General features: G+C 43.3%; 1 protein-coding gene across 2 annotated transcripts in view; it reads right to left on the bottom strand.

Moving 5' to 3' along the window:
• The window catches only part of orc5 (origin recognition complex, subunit 5), a 140,041-nt gene that overhangs the window by 45,852 nt on the left and 72,442 nt on the right, over positions 1 to 21,747 (bottom strand). For both annotated transcript variants that reach the window (XM_072471311.1, XM_072471310.1), the window contains exons 12-13: positions 17,482 to 17,529; positions 11,015 to 11,125 (exon numbers count right to left, since the gene is read on the bottom strand). In XM_072471311.1, the coding sequence (XP_072327412.1) occupies positions 11,015 to 11,125; positions 17,482 to 17,529 (159 nt within the window). The remainder of the gene's footprint in view (positions 1 to 11,014; positions 11,126 to 17,481; positions 17,530 to 21,747) is intronic.

Raw genomic sequence — 21,747 nt, 5'->3', positions numbered from 1 at the left:
TCTAAAACAGCACAGAAAAATTAGTAAACCCATTCTTAATAATTGTTTGAAAGATTTTTAAAAAAAAAATATTTCTTCATTCTCCTCCTTTTTCACATTTTCTCCCAAATTTACACCCACCAACAATAAACAATAATCAGTAACAAATATGTCAATCCCCATATCAGTAACAACAATCCCATCCTCCCACCAAACCCCAAACATTAGCCCGCATGTTCACATAAACAAATTACATAAAGGAATCAGGAATCACCCATAGTCACCATCAACACACACCGCCCCCTCCCCCCACCCACCCTCCCCAACTAATGTTCGATGTTATTCAGTTCTTGAAAGTGCATAATGAATAATGCCCATGAATTGTAGAACCCCTCCGTCCTTCCCCACAGATCAAACTTAACCTTCTCAAGAATCAAGAATTCCAAGAGTCACACCAGGGCACAGGGTGGGGAGGTTGCTCTCCATCCCATCAGGATCCGCCTTTGGGCGGTCAACGAGGCGAAGGCTACAACATCTACAATGGACTCCACTTGAACTGCTTGTAACCAGTGTCCTGGTCAATTGTACAACTAAGACTGTGGACAGGCCTTTAAACTAACAGCTGGGCTGTGCTGGTTCAGGAAAAGGAAAACTTAGAAATCCAAAAAGGACGAGATATTGGAACAGTACAATGATGTGGGTAAAGACAAGCAGGACAGGAGGGGGACAGAGTTTAACCAAAGTTGTACATCAGCGAATAAGATCATTGCAGGAAATGGAAATAAAACAAAATTAAAGGTTCTTTAGCTGAAATATCTGTAATAGATAAATAAATTAGTGGTGCAAATAAAAGGTAAGTGATTAGATCTAATCGACATTACAGAAACATGGTTGCAAGATGATCAAGTTTGGAAAATAAATATACCAGGGTACACATTTCAGACAGACAGAATAGCAAAAGAGGTGGGGTAGCCTTTATAGTTAAGGATGACCCAAATACATTAGAAAGAAAGGATCTGGCTTCTGAAGTTTATGAAGTAGAATCAGTCTGGATGGAAAATTGGAAAAGCAAGAGGCAGAAAACTCTAGCGGGAGTATAAGCCCCTTAACAATAGTTATACTATTGCGCAATGAATGAAACAAGAAATGATTGAAACCTGTCAGAAAGGAAATGTAATGTCAGGAACTTAATCTTCATATAGGCAGTGACTAGGGATAAAGCTTTCTTAGAGCTAGTGCTGTGTAATAAAGCATGGTTAACGAGAAATGTAAGAGATACACTTGGAAAAAATGACCATAATACTATTCAATTCCATGTTAAGTTTGAAAATGATATATTCCAATCACAAACAAAAATCTTAAACTTCAACAAAGCCAATTGCCTAGGTTATGAGGGGAGAAGTGGCCACATTTAATTGGTCAAATAAACGGAAACATATGGGGCGGGATTCACCCCTACCCGGTGGGGAGGGGGGGTCCTGGCGGGACGGAGTGGCGTGAACCACTCCGGCGTCGGGCCGCCCCAAAGGTGCGGAATCCTCCGTACCTTCAGGGGCTATGCCCGCCCCGGAGTGGTTGGCGCCCCACCGGCGAAGGGGCTTGGCGGCACGCCAACCGGCGCCGAAGGGCCTCTGCCGGTCGGCGCGAGTCGGCGCATGCGCGGGAGCGCCAGCGCGTACTGGCGTCAACCCCACGCATGCGCAGAGGGACTCGCTTCCGCACCGGGAATGGCGGAGGACCATGGCCTCCGGTGCGGAACAATAGAGTGCCCCCACTGCACAGGCTCGCCCGCGGATCGGTGGGCCTTGATCGCGGGCCAGGCCACCGTGGGGACACCTCCCGGGCCAGATCCCCCCGTGCACCCCCCCAAGAACCCCAGTGCCCGCCCACGCCACCAGGTCCCACCGGTAAGGGACCTACTCTAATTTACGCCAGCGGGACTGGCAACAGACGGGCAGGACTTCGGGCATCACGGGCCGGAGATTTCGGGCAGCCCCGGCGCCCATTGAGTCGCGCCGGACCCCACCATTCTCTGAGGCGGGCAGCGCGACTCACGCGGGCCGGTTTTTGGGGGGCGGGAGAATTAGGAGGGCGGCGGGGGCGGGATTCATGCCGACCCCCGGCAATTCTCACACCCGGCGGGGGGTCGGAGAATCCCGCCCATGGAGCTAAATGAACAGTGGGAAACATTTTAAGAAACAATTGAAAATGTTCAACAAAAATACATTTGAAGAACAAAAACCCAGCAAGAAGGACTGTGATGAATGTAGGAATTGCAACGATATGGGGCTGGATTCTCCACCCCGCTGTACCACATTTCTGCCCCGACCAGCCGACGGGATTCTCTGTTACGCCAGCCGGTCGATGGGGTTTCCCATTGTGGGGCAGCCCCACGCCATATGGAAATCCCTGGACGCTGGCAAAACGGAGAATCCCGCCCATGGTATTATATGCAGTTGGTGCAGTATGTGACTGCTGCAGTCATGTTTTTAAAAATCCTGGATTGGAAGTCGGCTGGACTTTTTGGAGTCAAGAGATACAATTAAAGGATCGTAAAAGATCATAATTCAGTCCAGCCAGGGATATTGTTGCTGAAGTTGGGCTAATGGACCTTTGTTTATATTAAGAGGGAGGAGTAATTAGAGAAAGTGTGTTTAGTTTTAGTAAGATGATGTAGTTAATGAGAGGACCCAGGGGCTGAAACAGTCAGGGGGATTGGGATGCGAACAGACAAGAAAACTATTTAGAGAACATGTTAAAAGCCAGTTTCAGAAAGCTGCCACAAAAGCCACAATAAAGGGGTTTTAAAGGATGAGTTATGAAAATAAAACTTGGGAGAGGTTGGGTGCCACATTGTGGAGTAAAGGAATATGGCATGTTTTGTCACATGAATAGAGGACTAATTTGAAAATTCACAATGATTATTAAAATACTGGAACCAGTGCATGTGGGAAGTATTGTGGCACAAGAGCTGGTAGAAATAGGAAGCGGTGATCAAGGATATCAGATTTTACATTACTACATAAAGACATCTCCATGAATATTACATTTCAAACGTTAATCAAAATATTGACTTAATGCTTACTGGAGAAACTATGATCATTGGGAAACTGAATAGATTGATCTACATCAGGTGATGCATGTTCCGGAGACAAAGCGTTGATCTTCTGCACATAATCATCAATAAGTAGGAAATCTAGTCAGTGTGTATATCTTCTCACATCCTGTAAGACCCAATAACTATACTACAGCTCCCACAAGGCATTGGGCAGCCCAGCTCCCATCACAATGCATGTACAGAGAGCACAAATGTACTATGAGGCTGACTGAGAGAAAACCAAATAACGAAGTTTAAGCTCCCAGAAACTACAACACAATCCCATGCTGTGGTGCTTTGGTTCTGCTTCTTCCTTCTGACTTTGCGGCAAACACAAGCCCCGCACTTTACCATCCTTCCCCGTTGTCAATCACAACTTGTCTCCTCTGCCCACACTCATGAGTTTATGTCTCTGTGTTTAAACTTATCCTGCTCTCCAGGTGTACCTGGCACAAGCCATATTTTGTTCCAACTCTGGGCCCCATTCTAGTCTGAGCGTCACATTTGTACTTCTCAAACGTCAGTGTTTGTTCTTTCCATTCCCTGAAGGAAAGCACAGTAGACATAATGGGAGGGAATTTGAACTGGCGAGGAAAACTCTTGCCTACTCTGGCCTTATACGAGTCTGGACAGCCTTACTATAGAATCCAAGTTGGTTAGTGAAGCCGAAGCCAAGACACAGAGCTTTTCCTTGGTTTTTTTTCCAATTAAGGGCCAATTCACCTACCCTGCACATTTTTGGGTTGTAGGGGCAAAACCCATGCAAGCAAGGGGAGAATGTGCAAACTCCACACAGACAGTGACCCAGAGCCGGGATCAAACCTGGGACCTCGGCGTCATGAGACAGCAGTGCTAACAACTGCGCCACTGTGCTGCCCTATTTTCCTTGTTGACAGTTTATTGACTCATGTCTCACAACTCTCCTCCCACAAACCCAGTGCTCCAGCCATACCCTATTTATATATGCCTAAAGACAATTATCACTGGTTTCCCTCAAACTTATCAACAAGATATTAACAACCAAACTGTGCCAAGGAGATGGTTTGGAACTTTAAATATGACAATAAGGCTGTGAGCCTGTCATTCTGTTTACCAACTTAACTCTGGTTGGCTGCATTCCCTAACCACCAGGGAACCCAGCAATTTCATCAAGTTTGGAGGCGAGGGCTTGGGATTCAGGAGGTACATGCCCTTACATCCATCTTCTGGATCCAGGTGCCAGCCTGAGGAGACCCCACAATCAGGTACCACCAACATCCCTTCAGGACTTCTCCAACTCCCCATTGCTCCTCCAATTCCCTCCCACCACGACTGGACCCCTTTTGCCACAACTAACCAAAACCAGGCCTCCAAAACTTCCTCTCCCCCCAGCAATCGCCAATTGAACCCCTTCCCTCTCCCACATTGGCATAGACTTACCTGGTCTTGCAGCCTTCATAAACCAGTCCCTGTCTCTCTTTTACAGTAACCTTTCCCCACTTTGTTCAGTTAACAGGGAAATTCTGTACAACCCGTTTCGGTCTTTGCAACACAAATTTCAAACCTTCAGTGAGGAGTATGACATTCAAAATTAAATTCTTTGGTGTACGAATAGAAATTCTAGTTTCTAAATAGGTTTTCTGAAGAAGGGTTAGCATTACAGTCTCACAGCATCAGGAACCCGGGTTTACTTCCGGCCTTGGGTGACTGTGTGGAGTTTGTACGTTCTCCCAGTGTCTGCATGGGTTTCCTCCGGGTGCTCCGGTTTCCTCCCACAGTCCAAAGATGTGGTGGATTAGTTGTGCTAAATTGCCCTTTAGTGTCCAGGGCTATGTGGGTTAAGTGTGGTTGGGGGGATAGGGCGGGAATCGGAGCGTGGTTAATGTGCACTTTTGGATCGTCAGTGCAGACTCAATGGGCTGAATGGCCTTCTTCTCTATTGTAGGGATTCCATGATTCTACGGCTGTTAAAGAAATAATTAGCAGCACCCACCAAAAGATTATGTTGGAGTTTAACTACATAAAATAGGTGCTGTCAATTTAATTATCCACACATAATATACATTTTTTTTTTATAAAGTGCACAAACATTAATTAGTGCTTAATGTTTGAATAATGGAAATATTGGTGTTTCTCACTTTTCATACTACTCCAGTAAAGTTAAGGAAAGACAATTAAACTACAGTAGTTCTTCTATAGAAGACATTTACACAAATTCTGATTTGGTGCAAGATCAATAAGGCTTTGCTGATGTTTCCATCACAGTAAATTTATTGTAATGTGAATGAGGCTGAACTTAGTTTAACCTCCATTCCTTGTTCACATTGTATTTATGTCAAAACATTTGTTAAAAAAGAGAATAGGAAAAATGGCGCATCATCATGACTAATGTGAAGATGCTGGAGTCAGCTACATGTTACTAATGTGAGACTAAAAGAAAATATACATCACTAGGTTCAACAAAATAAAAATTGGATAGGGACTCTCTCAGGCTTGTATGGATCAACTATTGAATGTAATGCCTCTCTGGACCATAAGAAAGATCTAACTCAGGAAGGAGTTGAAGGAAATTATTGTCCTATGGTTTTCAGGTTGTAAACCATTGATTGCTTCCTTAGAAAAGTATGAGCAAAATATAGAATAGGAATAAACAGAGCATTTTTCAAGTTGGCAGATTATAAGCTGTGAAGTGCCACAAGGATCAGTGCTGGGCATCAGCTAATTACAATTTATACTGACGAATTAGACAAAGAGACTGAGAATAACATGTCCACATTTGCTGAGAATACAAAACTAGATAGTAATGTTAGCAATGAAGAGGACACAGAGGATGCAAAAAGATATACACAGGTTAAGTGAATAGTAACAATGGCAGATGGAATATAAGATTATTCATTTTGGTGGTAAGAATAGAAAAATGTTTTTTTTCCAAACGCAAAACTTGTAAATGCTGATGTTGAGGGAAACTTTGTATTCCTTTTAGGAGTATTTCCAAGACGGCTCACAGAAACATCACAGCAAAGGAGGTCGTCATCTGGTCCATTGAGTTCCTGCCAGATGTACTCTTATAATTAACAGAAAGTTAAGCACGCAGGTATAGCAAGCAATTAGCAAGGTCAATGGCACATTGGCTTTCCAAGGGAATTTGAGTACAAGAATAAATAAGTCTTGCTGCAATTATATAGGGCTTTTGGTAAGATCACACCTGGAATATATACTGTACAATTTTTGTCTCCTGATCTAAGGAAAGAAGCCATTGCTTGCCTTGAATGCAGCACAGTGACAGTTCGCTTGAATAGTTCCTGGGGTGTGAGGGTTGGCCTAGGAGGAGAGGCTGGGTAAATTGGGTCTACATTCACTGCAGTTAAGAAAAATGAAGTGATTTCATTGAAACATACAAGATTCTGAAAGGGCTTGACAGGGTAGACAGAGGTTGACTGTCCCTAGCTAGGGACTATTTCTTTTTAAAATCGCTCACGGGGTGTGAGCGTTGCTGGCAAGGTCAGGATTTATTTGCTGCAATCCCTAAACCACATCCTTGGGCTAAGGGGTCGATCATTTAGAACCAAAATCAGGAGAAATTTAGACAATTGTGAATCTTTGGAATTTCCGACTTGAGGATTGTAGATGGTCCATTGTTGAGTATATTCAAGGTTAAGAGAGATTTTGACCTCTCAAGGATCAAGAAATAGGTGGCACGTAGGATAGAGGTTTTACAGAATGATAAAGCAGGCTCAAAGGAACCAAATGCTCTATTACAAAGAACAAAAACAATACAGCACAGGAACAGGCCCCTCGGCCCACCAAGCCTGTACCGGTCATGATACCACCCTTGGCCAAAACCCTCAGCACTTCCTAGTGACTTATCCCTCGATACCCATCCTACCCATGTATTTGTCAAGATGCCTTTTGAACGCAGTTAATGGATCTGCTTCCTCAACCTCCCCTGGCAATGCGTTCCAGGCACTCACCACCCTCTGTGTAAAAAAACGTGCCTCGCACATCTCCTCTAAACTTTGCCCCACAGGCCTTAAAACTATGCCCACTGGTAACTGATCCCCTCCACCCTGGGACAGAGTGCCTGCCCATCCACTCTATCCATGCCTCTCATAATCTTGTAGACCTCTATCAGGTCACCCCTCAACCTCCGTCATTCCAATGAAAACAGTCCCGAGTCTATTCAGCCTTTCCGCATAGCTAATACCCTCTAGGTCAGGGAACAACTTGGTAAACCTCCTCTGCACCCTCTCCAAAACCTCCACATTCTTCTTGTAGTATTCCTTATATTCTTCCAACATCAGTAATTCTTTACTTCAAGAGCTTTTGGCATCATTGACTTTCTGTTTGATGTCCTAACAGAGCCAATTTGGGTAAAATCTAGTATTGCCTAGTCCGGTTTGGGTCAGATTAGGCTATTTGCTCGAATTGGTTAGGAAAACCAGAAACAGGATGTTAATATTGCGGTAGTGTTAAAGAGCCATGCCAAAAACTGCTCCACAAAACCACTGCCGACCTTCCTTACTTAATGAGTTTTCAGAAGTTAATATTCTGTTTCTTCACTGTATCTACAAACAGAGGAGCTGGGGAAGGAGGCAGGGGTAAAGAAGGAGAAGACAGTCAACACCTCTAATCCAAGCGCTTCTGCTGGGCTTTCTGGAGTATAATATATATGGCGTTTGATGGCAGGTTACCTAGAGAGCTATTAGTTGATTTTGGAAAACTCACTAGGGTCAGTGGTGAAGGCTCCCAGTTGTCAACTCCAAGATCATTGCCTGGATTGGTGGCCCATAAATTTCCTTTCCACATGTCATTTGGAGACTATTACTTTGCAAATCTCAGCACAATGCTGCCACCCAGTGTTGGCATCTGTTAAATGCACCAGTATAAAATGGAGAAAAAAGTAATTGTCACAAATAGTCAACTCCAGGCATGAATTCAGCCTGCTTTCCTATTTCTAACAGATTAAAGAATTCATGATTTTAAAGAAAAGTTGCTTGTAGAAATAGCTTATTTTCCATTCACGAAATAATGGACCAACAGTCATTTCATTGTGTACACAAGAAAATCACTCTTGGCTGAGACTTTCCACTCAACACGGTAGCACAAGTGGAGAGCACTGTGGCTTCACAGCACCAGGGTCCCAGGTTCGATTCCCCGCTGGGTCACTGTCTGTGCGGAGTCTGCACGTTCTCCCCATGTCTGCGTGGGTTTACTCCGGGTGCTCCGGTTTCCTCCCACAGTCCAAAGATGTGCGGGTTAGGTGGATTGGCCATGATAAATTGCCCTTAGTGACCAAAAAGTTAGGTGGGGTTATTGGGTTACGGGGATAGGGTGGAAGTGGGGGCTTAGGTGGGTCGGTGCAGACTCGATGAGCCGAATGGCCTCCTTCTGCACTGTATGTTCTATACTGCTGATGCCTAGGAATGACTTCCAGAGAACAAAGGCTCTATATACCAAGATAGTTCCACCACATGAAGGAAATCCATTATTGCAGAAATATAGAATTTGCAATGCCAACTATGCTATATTTTTGCCCACACCCTAAGTACTAGATTCTGGTTTCTGCCAACCTGTTTCTCTGGGTTAGAGGGTGGTAACAGTGAGTGCTTTCCATTAATTGTTGTCATCTCACTGTGGCAAGAAATGATGAGAAGGTCAGAGTAATCTTCAGAGTGATGAGTTTTCTGGCTTTGTATGGAATACTCTTCCACCGAGCCAGAAATCAATGCTTCTAGTCTTTCAAGTTCTACTGTGGCTCATTCCCACCAGTGGTTAAAACACAAGAATATGAAAGAGGAAGTGAAGGTAGGGGGAAAGCAATAAAGGCATGGGTGCAAAGAAATATGCATATGAATGCTCACATAAAGAATGAATAAAGGCATTAAAATAAGGCATATACTTTACAAATAAAGTTAAACAGTTAAAACAGAAACCGACCAGACAACAAAAAGGGGAGACTGGAGATATTTGAATTTAAAATTATTACAGTAATAAGACAATTCCGGACACCTGAAATGTTTTATTACTGTAATATTATTGTTTTTGTGACAGCACGTTGGCTGAAAATGTAAAAACTGATAGCCAAGAGGGACCTGGAATTCCCTCAAGTTGCTAGCAGGTTTGTGTAGTGCAATCATTACAAGCTAATTGGGTTAGGATTAGATTACAAACTAATTGCACCAATAATCGTGATCTCACTGTGTCCTCCTTACTGAACATTTTTTTCTTTTTCCATAGGATACAGTGCTTGAAAACTTCTTTAATTAAAGCACTCCCTTTATTGAGTGTATGTACCCATGGCTTCCAATTAGTCTCTATAAACAAAGTTAAGAAAAGCATATACATTCAATGGCATAAGGGAGCAGCATGTCCATTAATTTTGAAGCTAAAATGATCTTACTTAAAACACAATTACTTAAAACTTAATGATACAACTGGTCAGAAACTTGGGAGTAATCAGGTACTTAAACTTATCAAAACATTAGATTTCCTGTCATGTGTATCATTAAGGATTACCCTCTTCAATCTGAAGTACATTAATTCACCATGTGTAATTTATGAAGCACAAAAAGATAATTGGGCCTGAACCTCCACTCGGATTTCTACTCCCCTCCGACCTTGGAAATCCGGGCAATCCTTTCTTCTCCACTCTTCCAACTCAGACTGAGCGATAACTGTGTAGGGACAGCACAGCATGCTCCTGAGGCCTTCAGTCAAGGACCGTGCAATCAAAGATAGGGAGACCATGCCACTCCCTTTTTGCAGCCATAAATTATGTTAAGTCGAATGGTCCAACTACTTTCAAGCCAGGGAGAAGGTAGGTTTGTAAGTTCATAGAATCACTAGTGCAGAAGGTCATTCGGCCTATCGACTCTGCACTGACCCTCTGAAAGTGTACCCTACCTGGAGGTCAGACCTCCACCCTATCGCCTTAACCCAGTAATCCCACCTAACCTAACCTCTAACCTTTTGGACACTAAGGGGCAATTGATTGTGGCCAATCCATCTAACCTACACGTCTTTGGACTGTGGGAGGAAACCGGAGCACCCGGAGGAATCCCAGACACGGGGAGAAAGTGCAAACTCCACACAGACCGGAATTGAACACAGGTCCCTGGAGGTGTGAGGCAACAGTGCTAACCACTGTGCCACCCAAGTTAAGTGGATAGGATTTGGGGTGGGACAGGGGGTGGCTGTAGTGGGAATTACCCGAGTTAGAATTGGTTTTCATTCCAACTTCTCGATAACTACTACTGTAAGACAGTCGGAACCATCCGAAGTTTGCAATTCAACTCAATACTTTTGGTTGATTCAGACTGCTGGGCAATTGACCAACAGATGTTTGAATTTCCTGGCAATCCTTACCTGGGGACATCGAGGGGATTCCCGAAGCAGCTTTGGGGTACTCCCCACTTCAGAAGCTTGGAAGTTACAGGAATATGTTTCCATTTGTTATACTGATGCATGGCTGTATTATTGATACATTTTGGAAAGAGGAACATTGAATCCAGAAAATTGCCTCTATTTGTCAAACATCGATTCCATTAATATGCACCGAGACATCTTCAATATAAACTAGTACACTATATTGACATAACAACGCTACAGATTGCAAAGATATTTAGAGTTATAAGAGAGAGAAAGAATGTGCAATATAAGCACTACTTCTATGGATTCAACAGATATGGAGCCTGGAACTGTGCAGACCGCAAAAAAGTTTCATTGTCAGATTAAAACAATAAATGCATTGCAATACAATGTTTTCACAACATTAGCATTACATACTTTTTAATTCAGCCTTCAAAGTGTTGTCAAGGATTATGAAAATGAATTACATAAACACGTTAGTCCAATTCATTTCACATTCCTGGAGTGGTGCAACCTTTTCATCTCTGAAACTGTAACCTTTTCAAGCTTTTCCTGGTGGAATCAGTTAACATTGATATATTCCAAACTCACCTGAGAGAAAATATTTGCAGTGGGAGTCACTCTGCTGTCGACAATGCTGTAGAAAATTGCCAACAATCTATCCAGTGGGAATGGTTTGGGGCCAAGGAGGTGATTGCTGGTCTATAAGAAACAAGGTTAATTAGATTGATCTGTCTATCAAGTGTATCAAGGCACATTAGATGCTGTTAAACCAATTAAGTGAACAACCACTTGTTTATGTAATTCATATTTTTAAGCTGTTGTACATCATGTTTTCAAAAAATAACTTGCCATTAATTAATGAGATGGATGTTGCAATAGTTGGGAAGAGTGGCTGAAGGTCTGTAGTATACAGTGACAACATGATATGACAGCATATTATCAATGTTCCTATCAGGTACAACATTTCTAGTTTGGTGGTGGTGGTTGGGGGGGGGGAGAGAGAGAGAGAGAGAGAGAGAATGAAAGCTGATCTGGCAAGGTGGGATGCTCTCCCTCCATCACTGGTGGTTCGAGTACAGGCGGTTAAAATGGATGTGTTGCTGCAATTTCTGTTTATTTTCTAATGGCTGCCGATTTTCCTGCCAAAGGCATTTTTTTTTTTTTTTTTTATAAAAGAGGTGGTGAAGGAATGATTACCTCATTCATATGGGGAGGGAAGGTGGCCAGAATTAGAAAGGTACTACTACAGAGGTTTGGGTCTTCTGAACCTGATGTATTATCACTGGGCGGCGAATGTGGAGAAGGTACGGAGCTGGATCAGAGGGGTTGATGCCCAGTGGGTCAGAGTTTGTACAGGGGGTCGGGATTGAAGGCTAGCAACTGCCCTGCTCCCGATGGTCCCGGGGAAATACTTAGGAGCCCAGTAGCAATAGCCTTGTTGAGAATTTGAAGTCGGTTTTGCCAGCACTTCGGGTTGGGGGCAGGGTCAAGGGAAATGCTGATTCGGGTGATAGAAATGGGTCAAGGGAAATGGGATGGAAATTTTCGGAGATGTAAGGAGAAAGGAATGAGGACACTAAAAGATTTGTTTCTTGGGGGTCGGTTTGCAGGATTGAAGGAGCTGGGCGCAAAGTATGGGCTGGAGCAGGGGGAAATATTTAGATACATGCAGGTTCGAGACTTTGCCAGAAAGAAGAAACTGAGCTTCCCGGTCGAGCCGGCTACCCCCTGGAGAAGGGGGTAGTGTCAGCGGTTTACGGGGCTATTTTGGAAGAGGAGAAGGCACTGCTAGAAGGAATCAAGTAAAGTGGGAGGAAGAGTTGGGAGAGGCTATGGAGGAAGGGTTCTCGTGTGAGGTGCTCCGGAGGGTGAACGCCTTCACATCGTATGGGGGGTTGGAGCTGATACAGCTGTAGGTGGTATATAGAGCACACCTCAAGGACGAAGATGAGCCAGCTCTTTGAGGGGGTAGAAGATATGTGTAAACATTGCAAACCACATTCATATGTTTTGATCTTGTCCAAAGCTGAAGGATTACTGGAAGGAGGTTTTTAGGGTAAACTCTAAAGTGGTGCACGTGAAACTGGACCCGGGCCCTCGGGAGGCCATATTCGGGGTGTCGGATCAGCCGGGGTTTGAAATGGGTGCAGAGGCAGATGTTGTAGCCTTCGCCTCATTGATCGCCCAAAGGCAGATCCTGTTGAGGGTGGAGATCAACCTCTCCACCCTGTGGCCTGGCGTGGCGGGGGACCTGCTGGAATTCTTGACTCTTGAGAAGTCAAATTTGAACTGAGGGGAAGGATGGAGGGGTTCTACAATTCATGGGTGTTATTCATTATGCACTTTCGAGAATTGGATTACATCAAACATGGAACTGTATGTGTTAATGGTGACTAGGGGTGATTCCTGATTCCTTTTTTTATTTGTTTATGTTAACATGTGGGCTAATGTTTGGGGGTTTGGTGGGAGGATGGGATTGTTGTTGTTGATATGGGGATTGACATTACATTCGTTACTGGTTATTATTGGGTGTAAATCTGGGAGAAAATGTGAAAAAGGAAAATACAAATTTTTTTTTTAATTAAAAGAAAAAACTCAGAAGTCTCCTATTTTCCAGTGACTATGTCCATCTTTTCCACTGTAATTGACAATTTGAATCTTTGGGCTTCAAAGTTTGCTTACACTAATAACAAGATGTTGCAGAGCATTTTTACTTTTCTCAGCTCTGACTTGCAACCATAAAGGCTAGTTGTTAAGCTTAGCTTTTCATTGTGCATTTCTAAATTTCCAGTTATCCCAGAGTTAAAAAACCTCAAGTCATCTCTCATCATGCATCTTACCTGCTTCCCAACTAATATGAAATTCTTAACACTTATGGCTGAATTTTCTTACGAACCTCATGACAAACCAGAAATCCCGAGAGCGTACTTGCCAACAATACAACAAGCTTGGTAATATTTCCGGAGGCCACCGAATAGCTCATCGCCATAGGCAGTTTCCGGTGCTGTTGACCCAATCACAGGGCCAGCAAATCTGAAGCCTCAGTCTTTTCACTAGAAGCGGGCACTATTGAGGTAGGTCAAGAATGGAGGGGTTATCACAACATGGGGCCACCTCTTGTAGACGCAAGTTTAAAATTTAGAGGCAAAGCAGGCACATCCCTCTTATGTGACGATGACTCAGTTTCAGACCATTCTATTAATAATTGAACAAAACTTGCATGCAAACAAATATGTAATAATCTACGCATTAACACTTCTCACCAGGCTGGCGTGCAGCACACATATAACAAACCTGCACACTGGCAATTCTATCTGCCATTTCCTGAATGAACCAGGAAAACTACTGAATTTTCCTCTCCTTGACAACCAATCAGCTCTCACCATTATCAGATTTTGAGCAGTATAGCTTGAAAAAAATGAAATGAAAATCGCTTATTGTCACAAGTAGGTGTCAAATGAAGTTACTGTGAAAAGCCCTAGTCGCCACATTCCGCCGCCTGTTCGGGGAGGCTGGTACGGGAATTGAACCGTGCTGCTGGCCTGCCTTGGTCTGCTTTCAAAGCCAGCGATTTAGCCCTGTGCTAAACCAGCCGCATGGAGAGATTCCAATGATTCTAGGTTTTTGCAGAAGGCTTATAAAAAAATGAGACTTATTGGTAATTTTATGACCCATCTGGTCTTACTCCAATTATATGAACACAAATCATGTTGTGCATCTTTTGTCATCACTCATCATTTCTCAAGAATCCATAATGCAAACCTCACATTCGGCAGTGCAAATAATTTCTGTTTGGGAAACAGCCAAATATATCGCAATGAAGTTTGATTTATTAGCACAGAGTTAAAGACGACATCTACAAACACTACTGGAAAACACCCACCACACAAGTGCAGCTATCTTTAAAAGACTCGGCTCGGAGATATCCGGTGACGACATGTGGGAGAGCAAGTCACGCAAAAGGTAGGTCCTGCCAATATCCCTATATTTTGATACCTCCTGCCCGATTTTTCCAGATTTTGGGTTCTACCGCGGTAATTTGATGTGGAGAACAGAAAGGGGACAGAGGAATATCAAAAGCTGTGCCGAAAAAGGCCACGGGAACCAAACCCCCGGCTGGTAGCCCGACAAACGTATCTGGGTGAGAGAAGATGGCAGAGGTGGCCACACTCCTCAGAGACTCTGGCAGGGATGATGGCGCAGGAGTTGAAGAAGTTTGACAGGCAGATGGATGGTCACTTTAGGCAACAAGAGAAGGAGATTAAAGAGTCGTTCAAAGCCACCAGAGGTGGTTTTAGGCTCTATATGGGCGAGACGGTCAAAGGTATCAAAATATAAGGATACTGGCAGGAGCTACCTTTGTGCGACTTGCTCTCTCACATGTCGTCACCGGATGTCTGTGAAAGAACAAGGGGAGACGCTGAAGGACGTGGAGGAGGCCTTGTCGAGGCATACAGATCAGCTTGCCTGGCAGACAGGAATAAGGGCCTGAAGGCCAAAGTTGTAGATCTGGAGTAGGTCGAGGCACCTGAATTTCTTGCCAGAGGGAGTGGAGGGCCTGAGACCAACCGAATATTTTTCAGAAATGTTCTCTCGATTGATGGGAGGGAATGAAGTGTTCTCCGCTCCGGAATGGGACAGGGCACATCGGGCTCTGTGGCAGAAACTGCGGCTGAACCAGTAGCCAGGACGGTGATCGTCCGATTTCACAGTTACCAGAGGAAGGAGCCAGTCCTGGAGTGTGCCAAGAAGAATCAACCATGGTATATGGTGCATATCAACCAGGATATTGGTACCAAACTGGTGAAGCGGCAGGCAGCCTTCAATAAGGCAAAGTACTGTACAGGGTATGCAGTTCCAGGTGGTGTATCCAGCGATGTGAGAGTCATGCGGAACTCTAAGGATCACTATTTTGGCAGGCCAGATCAGTGCAATATAGTTCCAAGTCAGGATGGCATGTGGCTTGGAGGGAAACGTGCAAGTGATGGTCCTCCCATGTATCTGCTTGATCTAGTCCTTCTACGTGGTAGATGTCATGCATTTGGAAGCTGCTGTTGAAGGAGGCGAGGTGAGCTGCTGCAGTGCATCTTGTAGGTGGTACGTATTGCATCACTGTGCATTGGTGGTGGCAGGAGTGAATATTGAAGGTGATGGGATGGGGTGCCGATCAAGTGGGCTGCCTGGCCCTGGATGGTGTTAAGTTTCTTGCGTGTTGTTAGAGTTGGACTCATCCAGACAACTGGAGAGTATTCCATTATATTCCTAACTTGTGCCTTGTAAATGGTAGACCAGTTTTATGGAGTCAGGAGCCGAGTTACTCTCTGCAGAATTTCCAGACTCTGACCTGCTCTTGTAGCCACAATCTTTATGGCTGGTCCAATCAGTTTATAATTTTTTCTATGTTTTGGAAACTAAATCCGTAATGGAAATCCTTTGAATTTGACAAGCATGAAACACTTCAGTAACCTACACTTAAAAGATGATCATTTAAATCAAATTCCAGCCCCATTAATCACTCTTGTGCATCTTAAAAAATAAAGTGGTCAAAAATACAAAGCGACAACAAGGAAAATTGATCTGTTTGAATTTTGGCTGCACAGAAGAAAATAATTAAATTGCAAACATATGGGGCACCAAAAAATATTTGCTCTCACCTAATCAGTCTCAATTGTGTCTGGCCCGGCAATTTTCCAATAATATTTCAACAGTAACATTGAGCAGTCTGCTTGGAAGCAGAAAGAACAAAACAGCATAGTTTTCAGGTAAACACGAGACACAGGGCAAATAATCCACAAAAGATAAATCATAGAAGTGTTATAAAACAGAAAATGTATCAGGTCTGGGAGCATCTGTGCTGGGGGGAAATAGTGTTAATATTTTGAGTCCATATGACTTCTTCAGAACTTTGAAGAGTCATATATACGTTAACTTTGTTTCTCGCTCTCTCTCGATGCTGTCACACCAGCTGAGTTTTTCCCCAGTGTTTTTTGTTTATATTTCAGATTTTCAGCACCGCAATATTTTTTTTTTATTTTTTATAAGAGTTGTACCTATTATATCATGCAGTAAATATTACAAACAATCTTCAGAGTTCATTAGGTAATGCACTGTCTGGATTTGCAGTAAACTACATGGACCAGTTCGGTACTATGCCTATTCTCAGCCAATCATGATAATGCAAGTTTTTTTGATCTCATTCTTTACAGGCCAACTAAGTGTGGTTTAAAAGGTCCCGGCAAGAAATATGTTGTTTTTTAAAAATATAAATTCAAAGTACCCAAATATTTTTTTCCCCCCAATTAAGGGGCAATTTAGCATGGCCAATTCACCTACCCTGCACATCCTTTTGAGTTGTGGGGATGAGACCCACACGGACAGTGCCCCGGGGCTGAGATCGAACCCTGGTCCTCAGCGCTGTGAGGCAGCAATGCTAATTATTGCAACACCATGCCATCCTAATAAATATGTAGTTGACAAATGCAGAAGTGATGTGCACCATCCACTTCAAAGCTAGAAATGCACCAGCCAGGTCCCCTTCTCAGAAACTCACATGAAATTCAACCTCAAAAAATATCATATCTCTCCCTGAAGGGGACAAGTCACTATGAAAAGGGAAGAGGGACAAATAGCTCCTTATCACAAGCACTGAAAAGAATGGCACTGAAACAAAAAGTATGGAAGAATCCAACCAACCTTTTAATTCTACTGCAAATAATAAAGCTTGTTGATAAAACTCATAGCACTCTCTAAATAGAACCATGCTGCGATCCAATGAATTTTCGAGCAGCAATCGTAAAACACGAAACAACTCGATCAGTAGAATAACCAATAACAGGGAAACAATTTGCAGTTTCATCATGGAAGAACTGATTAGCTTTCTTGAAAATGAAGCATGCTTTCTCAGGATGTTATGATTCTGTAGACGTACTAAATTTGAAGTAAGCCACATCAGAGGATAAACTCCGGCACCTATAAAACTCTGTCATTTGAGTAATAAAAGTTGAAGCACAGGTGCTGGTCCAATCCAATTTAAATATAACACTATTAATAATCACCTTTTCATGTTTTTTCAAAAATGAGGTTTTCTTAATTTTCCCATGATGCTGGATATGAAACAAAGGAGAAAGAAAAGTTAAAACATTAAAGCAATTATATATCTACAGTAAAAACGATTTACTGTTTCTCAAATTACAAAACTATTTTACACTTGAACCCAAATATGAGATTATAACAGCTCTGGAGTAAATCCAAAAATAATTGCTTAATACAACAGCTACGCTCAAGCTAAAGAAAACGTCCAACAAAAGTTTATTACTGAGTGTTAAGCACCAATGGTAGCTCTATAATAAGAACTAGGAAGCAAGTCTCGACTTCTTCGACTCCAAATTTATTGTGGTCAGTAATCAATTCAACAACAAACCAGTGCCACCTGTATCCCCTTTAGAGATTGGTACAGTCCATTACACAATAAGTGCAATCTGTCAAACAATGAAAACCCCAATTTCAACTTAAGTACCGAGGAATATTAATTCTTTGCTAACGTTAAGTACTTGTTGGCCCCCAGAACAATTGTTTTCCAGTAAACTGAAGGATTAATCCTGTAGACCAGTGTTTGTCCAAAGTGGGGGTCGTGACCTGCGTGTGGGTCACGGGGGTTGAAAAATAGGTCGCCAAAAATAATCTCCAAAGATCAACCAATCCTTTTTTTCCATTTTCTCCCTGGATAAATTTTTGCTGCCCTGATCTTGTTCAAAACTGCACATTCAGAAGGTTAAATTTAATACCTAGCCAATACACAAACATAATGTTTCATTATGAAATCTAATATTTGGAACGGCTATGGGATCAACACTGGTGCAGCAATACATATAGGTCTGGTTCTGTTCGGTTTATCGTATGCATTTTGTTGAAGGCGGTATTATAATGAGAACCTCACAGACAATGGCATAGCCAGCGTGAGAGTTTTGATTGTGGGGGAAAAGCATAGTATTGCCTCATACAATTCAAGTTACATGCACTTTATGAAAAGAAAAGGGAGAGAGGTGTAATTTTAAAAGTACAGTGAACCCCGTTTAAATTGCAACAGTAGTAGCAGTACTGCAGCTTGTCTAGTCAGTAGCCTCTGCCTGTGTCTCGAATTTCCTGCCATGAAGGCAGGCTATGACTTCAGAGTTTGACGAGTATTGTTATTATCTCACAATCCAACTCATTATTTTACCCTGTGTGCATGGAAATATTTTGCTACAGAATCAATTTCAAATGAGATGATCTCTGAAAAACGGGGATGGCTGAGTAAACGAGTAGATTGTCTGATTTTGGACATTGATTTTGAATTTATATGTTGACAAGAGGAATAAGATTTAACGTACTTCTTTAAAGCTAAATTCACGTATCTATGCTGATACAGCGCTACCAGGTCAGCGAATGTGTTTAGGTAGGGGGGGGGAAATGGTACACACGGTGTTAAATCCTCAGATCGATTAAGCAGCCTTTTTGAAGTTCAGAGTAAAATCTCGGATTCGAGTTGGAAATGTGTAGTTGGACAAAATCAGTGATTTTAGTGTCAGGGATGGAAAACATTTTCAGCAGGTCTGACAGCATCTGTGGAGAGGAAGGGAGCTAATGGTACGAGTCTGGATGATTTTGTTAAAGCTGGAGAGAATGGAAATAGGATCAGATTTATACAGTTGTTGGGGGGGGGGGGGGGGGGGGGGTATGGAGCAGTGGACAGAGGGCCAGCGAAGGGTGGAGATTGACAAAGATATCATAGACAAAAAAAACTTGGCCCATCTGTTCCCTGTTCCTAGTTGTCCTTTGACACACTGCTTACCTTTGCTCTGCCATTAACACATTTGTAGCCTTGATCATCACCATTTACATTCCCTTTGTGCTTCCACGACATCTTTGTCAATTACCACCTATCCCTGGCCCTGTATCCAGCCCTACTGCTCCATGCCACCCCTACAACTGTATTAATCTGATCCTATTTCCAGTTCTCTCCAGCTTTGACAGAGTCATCCAGACTCAAAACTTTAGCTCCCTTCTCTCTCCACAGATGCTGTCTGACCTGTTATGATTGGCCAGTATTTTCTGGGGGGTTTTCAGATTCCAGCATCTGCAGCAATTTGCTTTTATCTTAATGTAGAACTGTTTGTTGGTAAGTGAAATTTGCAATATACAAGGTGGAATTATTTTGTGGCCATGCAACATCTTGGCTTTAAGTAGGCAGAACTGAATGCAATTTACCGCAAGGAAGATCAATTATATCAACTTGTGGTGATGGGAGACTTCAACTTCCCCAATATTGACTGGGACTCACTTAAGTGCCAGGGGCTTAGACGGGGCAGAGTTTGTAAGGAGCATCCAGGAGGGCTTCTTAAAACAATATGTAGACAGTCCAACTAGGGAAGGGGCGGTACTGGACCTGGTATTGGGGAATGAGCCCGGCCAGGTGGTAGAAGTTTCTGTAGGGGAGCATTTCGGGAACAGTGACCACAATTCAGTAAGTTTTTTAAAGTGCTGATGGACAAGGATAAGAGTGGTCCTAGGGTGAATGTGCAAATTTGGGGGAAGGCTAATTATAACAATATTAGGCGGGAACTGAAGAACCTAGATTGGGGGCGGATGTTTGAGGGCAAATCAACATCTGACATGTGGGAGGCTTTCAAGTGTCAGTTGAAAGGAATTCAGGACCGGCATGTTTCTGTGAGGAAGAAGGATAAACACTGCAATTTTCGGGAACCTTGGATAACGAGAGATATTGTAGGCCTCGTCAAAAAGAAAAAGGAGGCATTTGTCAGGGCTAAAAGGCTGGGAACAGACAAAGCCTGTGTGGAATATAAGGAAAGTAGGAAGGAACTTAAGCAAGGAGTCAAGAGGGCTAGAAGAGGTCACGAAAAGTCATTGGCAAATAGGGTTAAGGAAAATGCCAAGGCTTTTTACACGTACATAAAAAGCAAGAGGGTAGCCAGGGAAAGGGTTAGCCCTCTGAAGGATAGGCAAGGGAATCTATGTGTGGAGCCAGAGGAAATGTCGAGGTACTAAATTAATACTTTGCATCAGTATTCACCAAAGAGAAGGAATTGGTAGATGTGGAGTCTGGAGAAGGGTGTGTAGATAGCCTGGGTCACATTGAGATCCAAAAAGACGAGGTGTTGGGCGTCTTGAAAAATATTACAGTAGATAAGTCCCCAGGGCCTGATGGGATCGACCCCAGAATACTGAACGAGGCTAGAGAGGAAATTGCTGAGGCCTTGACAGAAATCTTTGGATCCTCACTGGCTTCAGGTGATGTCCCGGAGGACTGGAGAATAGCCAATGTTGTTCCTGTTTAAGAAGGGTAGCAAGGATAATCCAGGGAACTACAGGCCGGTGAGCCTTACTTCAGTGGTAGGGAAATTACTGGAGAGAATTCTTCGAGACCGGATCTACTCCCATTTGGAAGCAAATGGACGTATTAGTGAGAGGCAGCATGGTTTTGTGAAGGGGAGGTCGTGTCTCACTAACTTGATAAGAGTTTTTCGAGGAGGTCACAAAAATGATTGATGCAGGTAGGGCAGTGGATGTTGTCTATATGGACTTTAGTAAGGCCTTTGACAAGGTCCCTCATGGTAGACTAGTACAAAAGGTGAAGTCACACGGGATCAGGGGTGAGCTGGCAAGGTGGATACAGAACTGGCTAGGTCATAGAAGGCAGAGAGTAGCAATGGAAGGATGCTTTTCTAATTGGAGGGCTGTGACCAGTGGTGTTCCACAGGGATCAGTGCTGGGACCTTTGCTGTTTGTAGTATATATAAATGATTTGGAGGAAAATGTAACTGGTCTGATTAGTAAGTTTGCAGACGACACAAAGGTTAGTGGAATTGCAGATAGCGATGAGGACTGTCAGAGGATACAGCAGGATTTAGATTGTTTGGAGACTTGGGCGGAGAGATGGCAGATGGAGTTTAATCCTGACAAATGTGAGGTAATGCATTTTGAAAGGTCTAATGCAGGTAGGGAATATACAGTGAATGGTAGAACCCTCAAGAGTATTGAAAATCAGAGAGATCTAGGTGTACAGGTCCACAGGTCACTGAAAGGGGCAACACAGGTGGAGAAGGCAGTCAAGAAGGCATACGGCATGCTTGCCTTCATTGGCCGGGGCATTGAGTATAAGAATTGGCAAGTCATGTTGCAGCTGTATAGAACCTTAGTTAGGCCACACTTGGAGTAGTGTTCAATTCTGGTCGCCACACTACCAGAAGGATGTGGAGGCTTTAGAGAGGGTGCAGAAGAGAGTTACCAGAATGTTGCCTGGTATGGAGGGCATTAGCTATGAG

This window comes from Scyliorhinus torazame, chromosome 13, assembly GCF_047496885.1.
Source record: "Scyliorhinus torazame isolate Kashiwa2021f chromosome 13, sScyTor2.1, whole genome shotgun sequence".
Lineage (NCBI taxonomy): Eukaryota > Metazoa > Chordata > Chondrichthyes > Carcharhiniformes > Scyliorhinidae > Scyliorhinus > Scyliorhinus torazame.
This window is presented reverse-complemented; position numbering and strand designations above follow the sequence as displayed.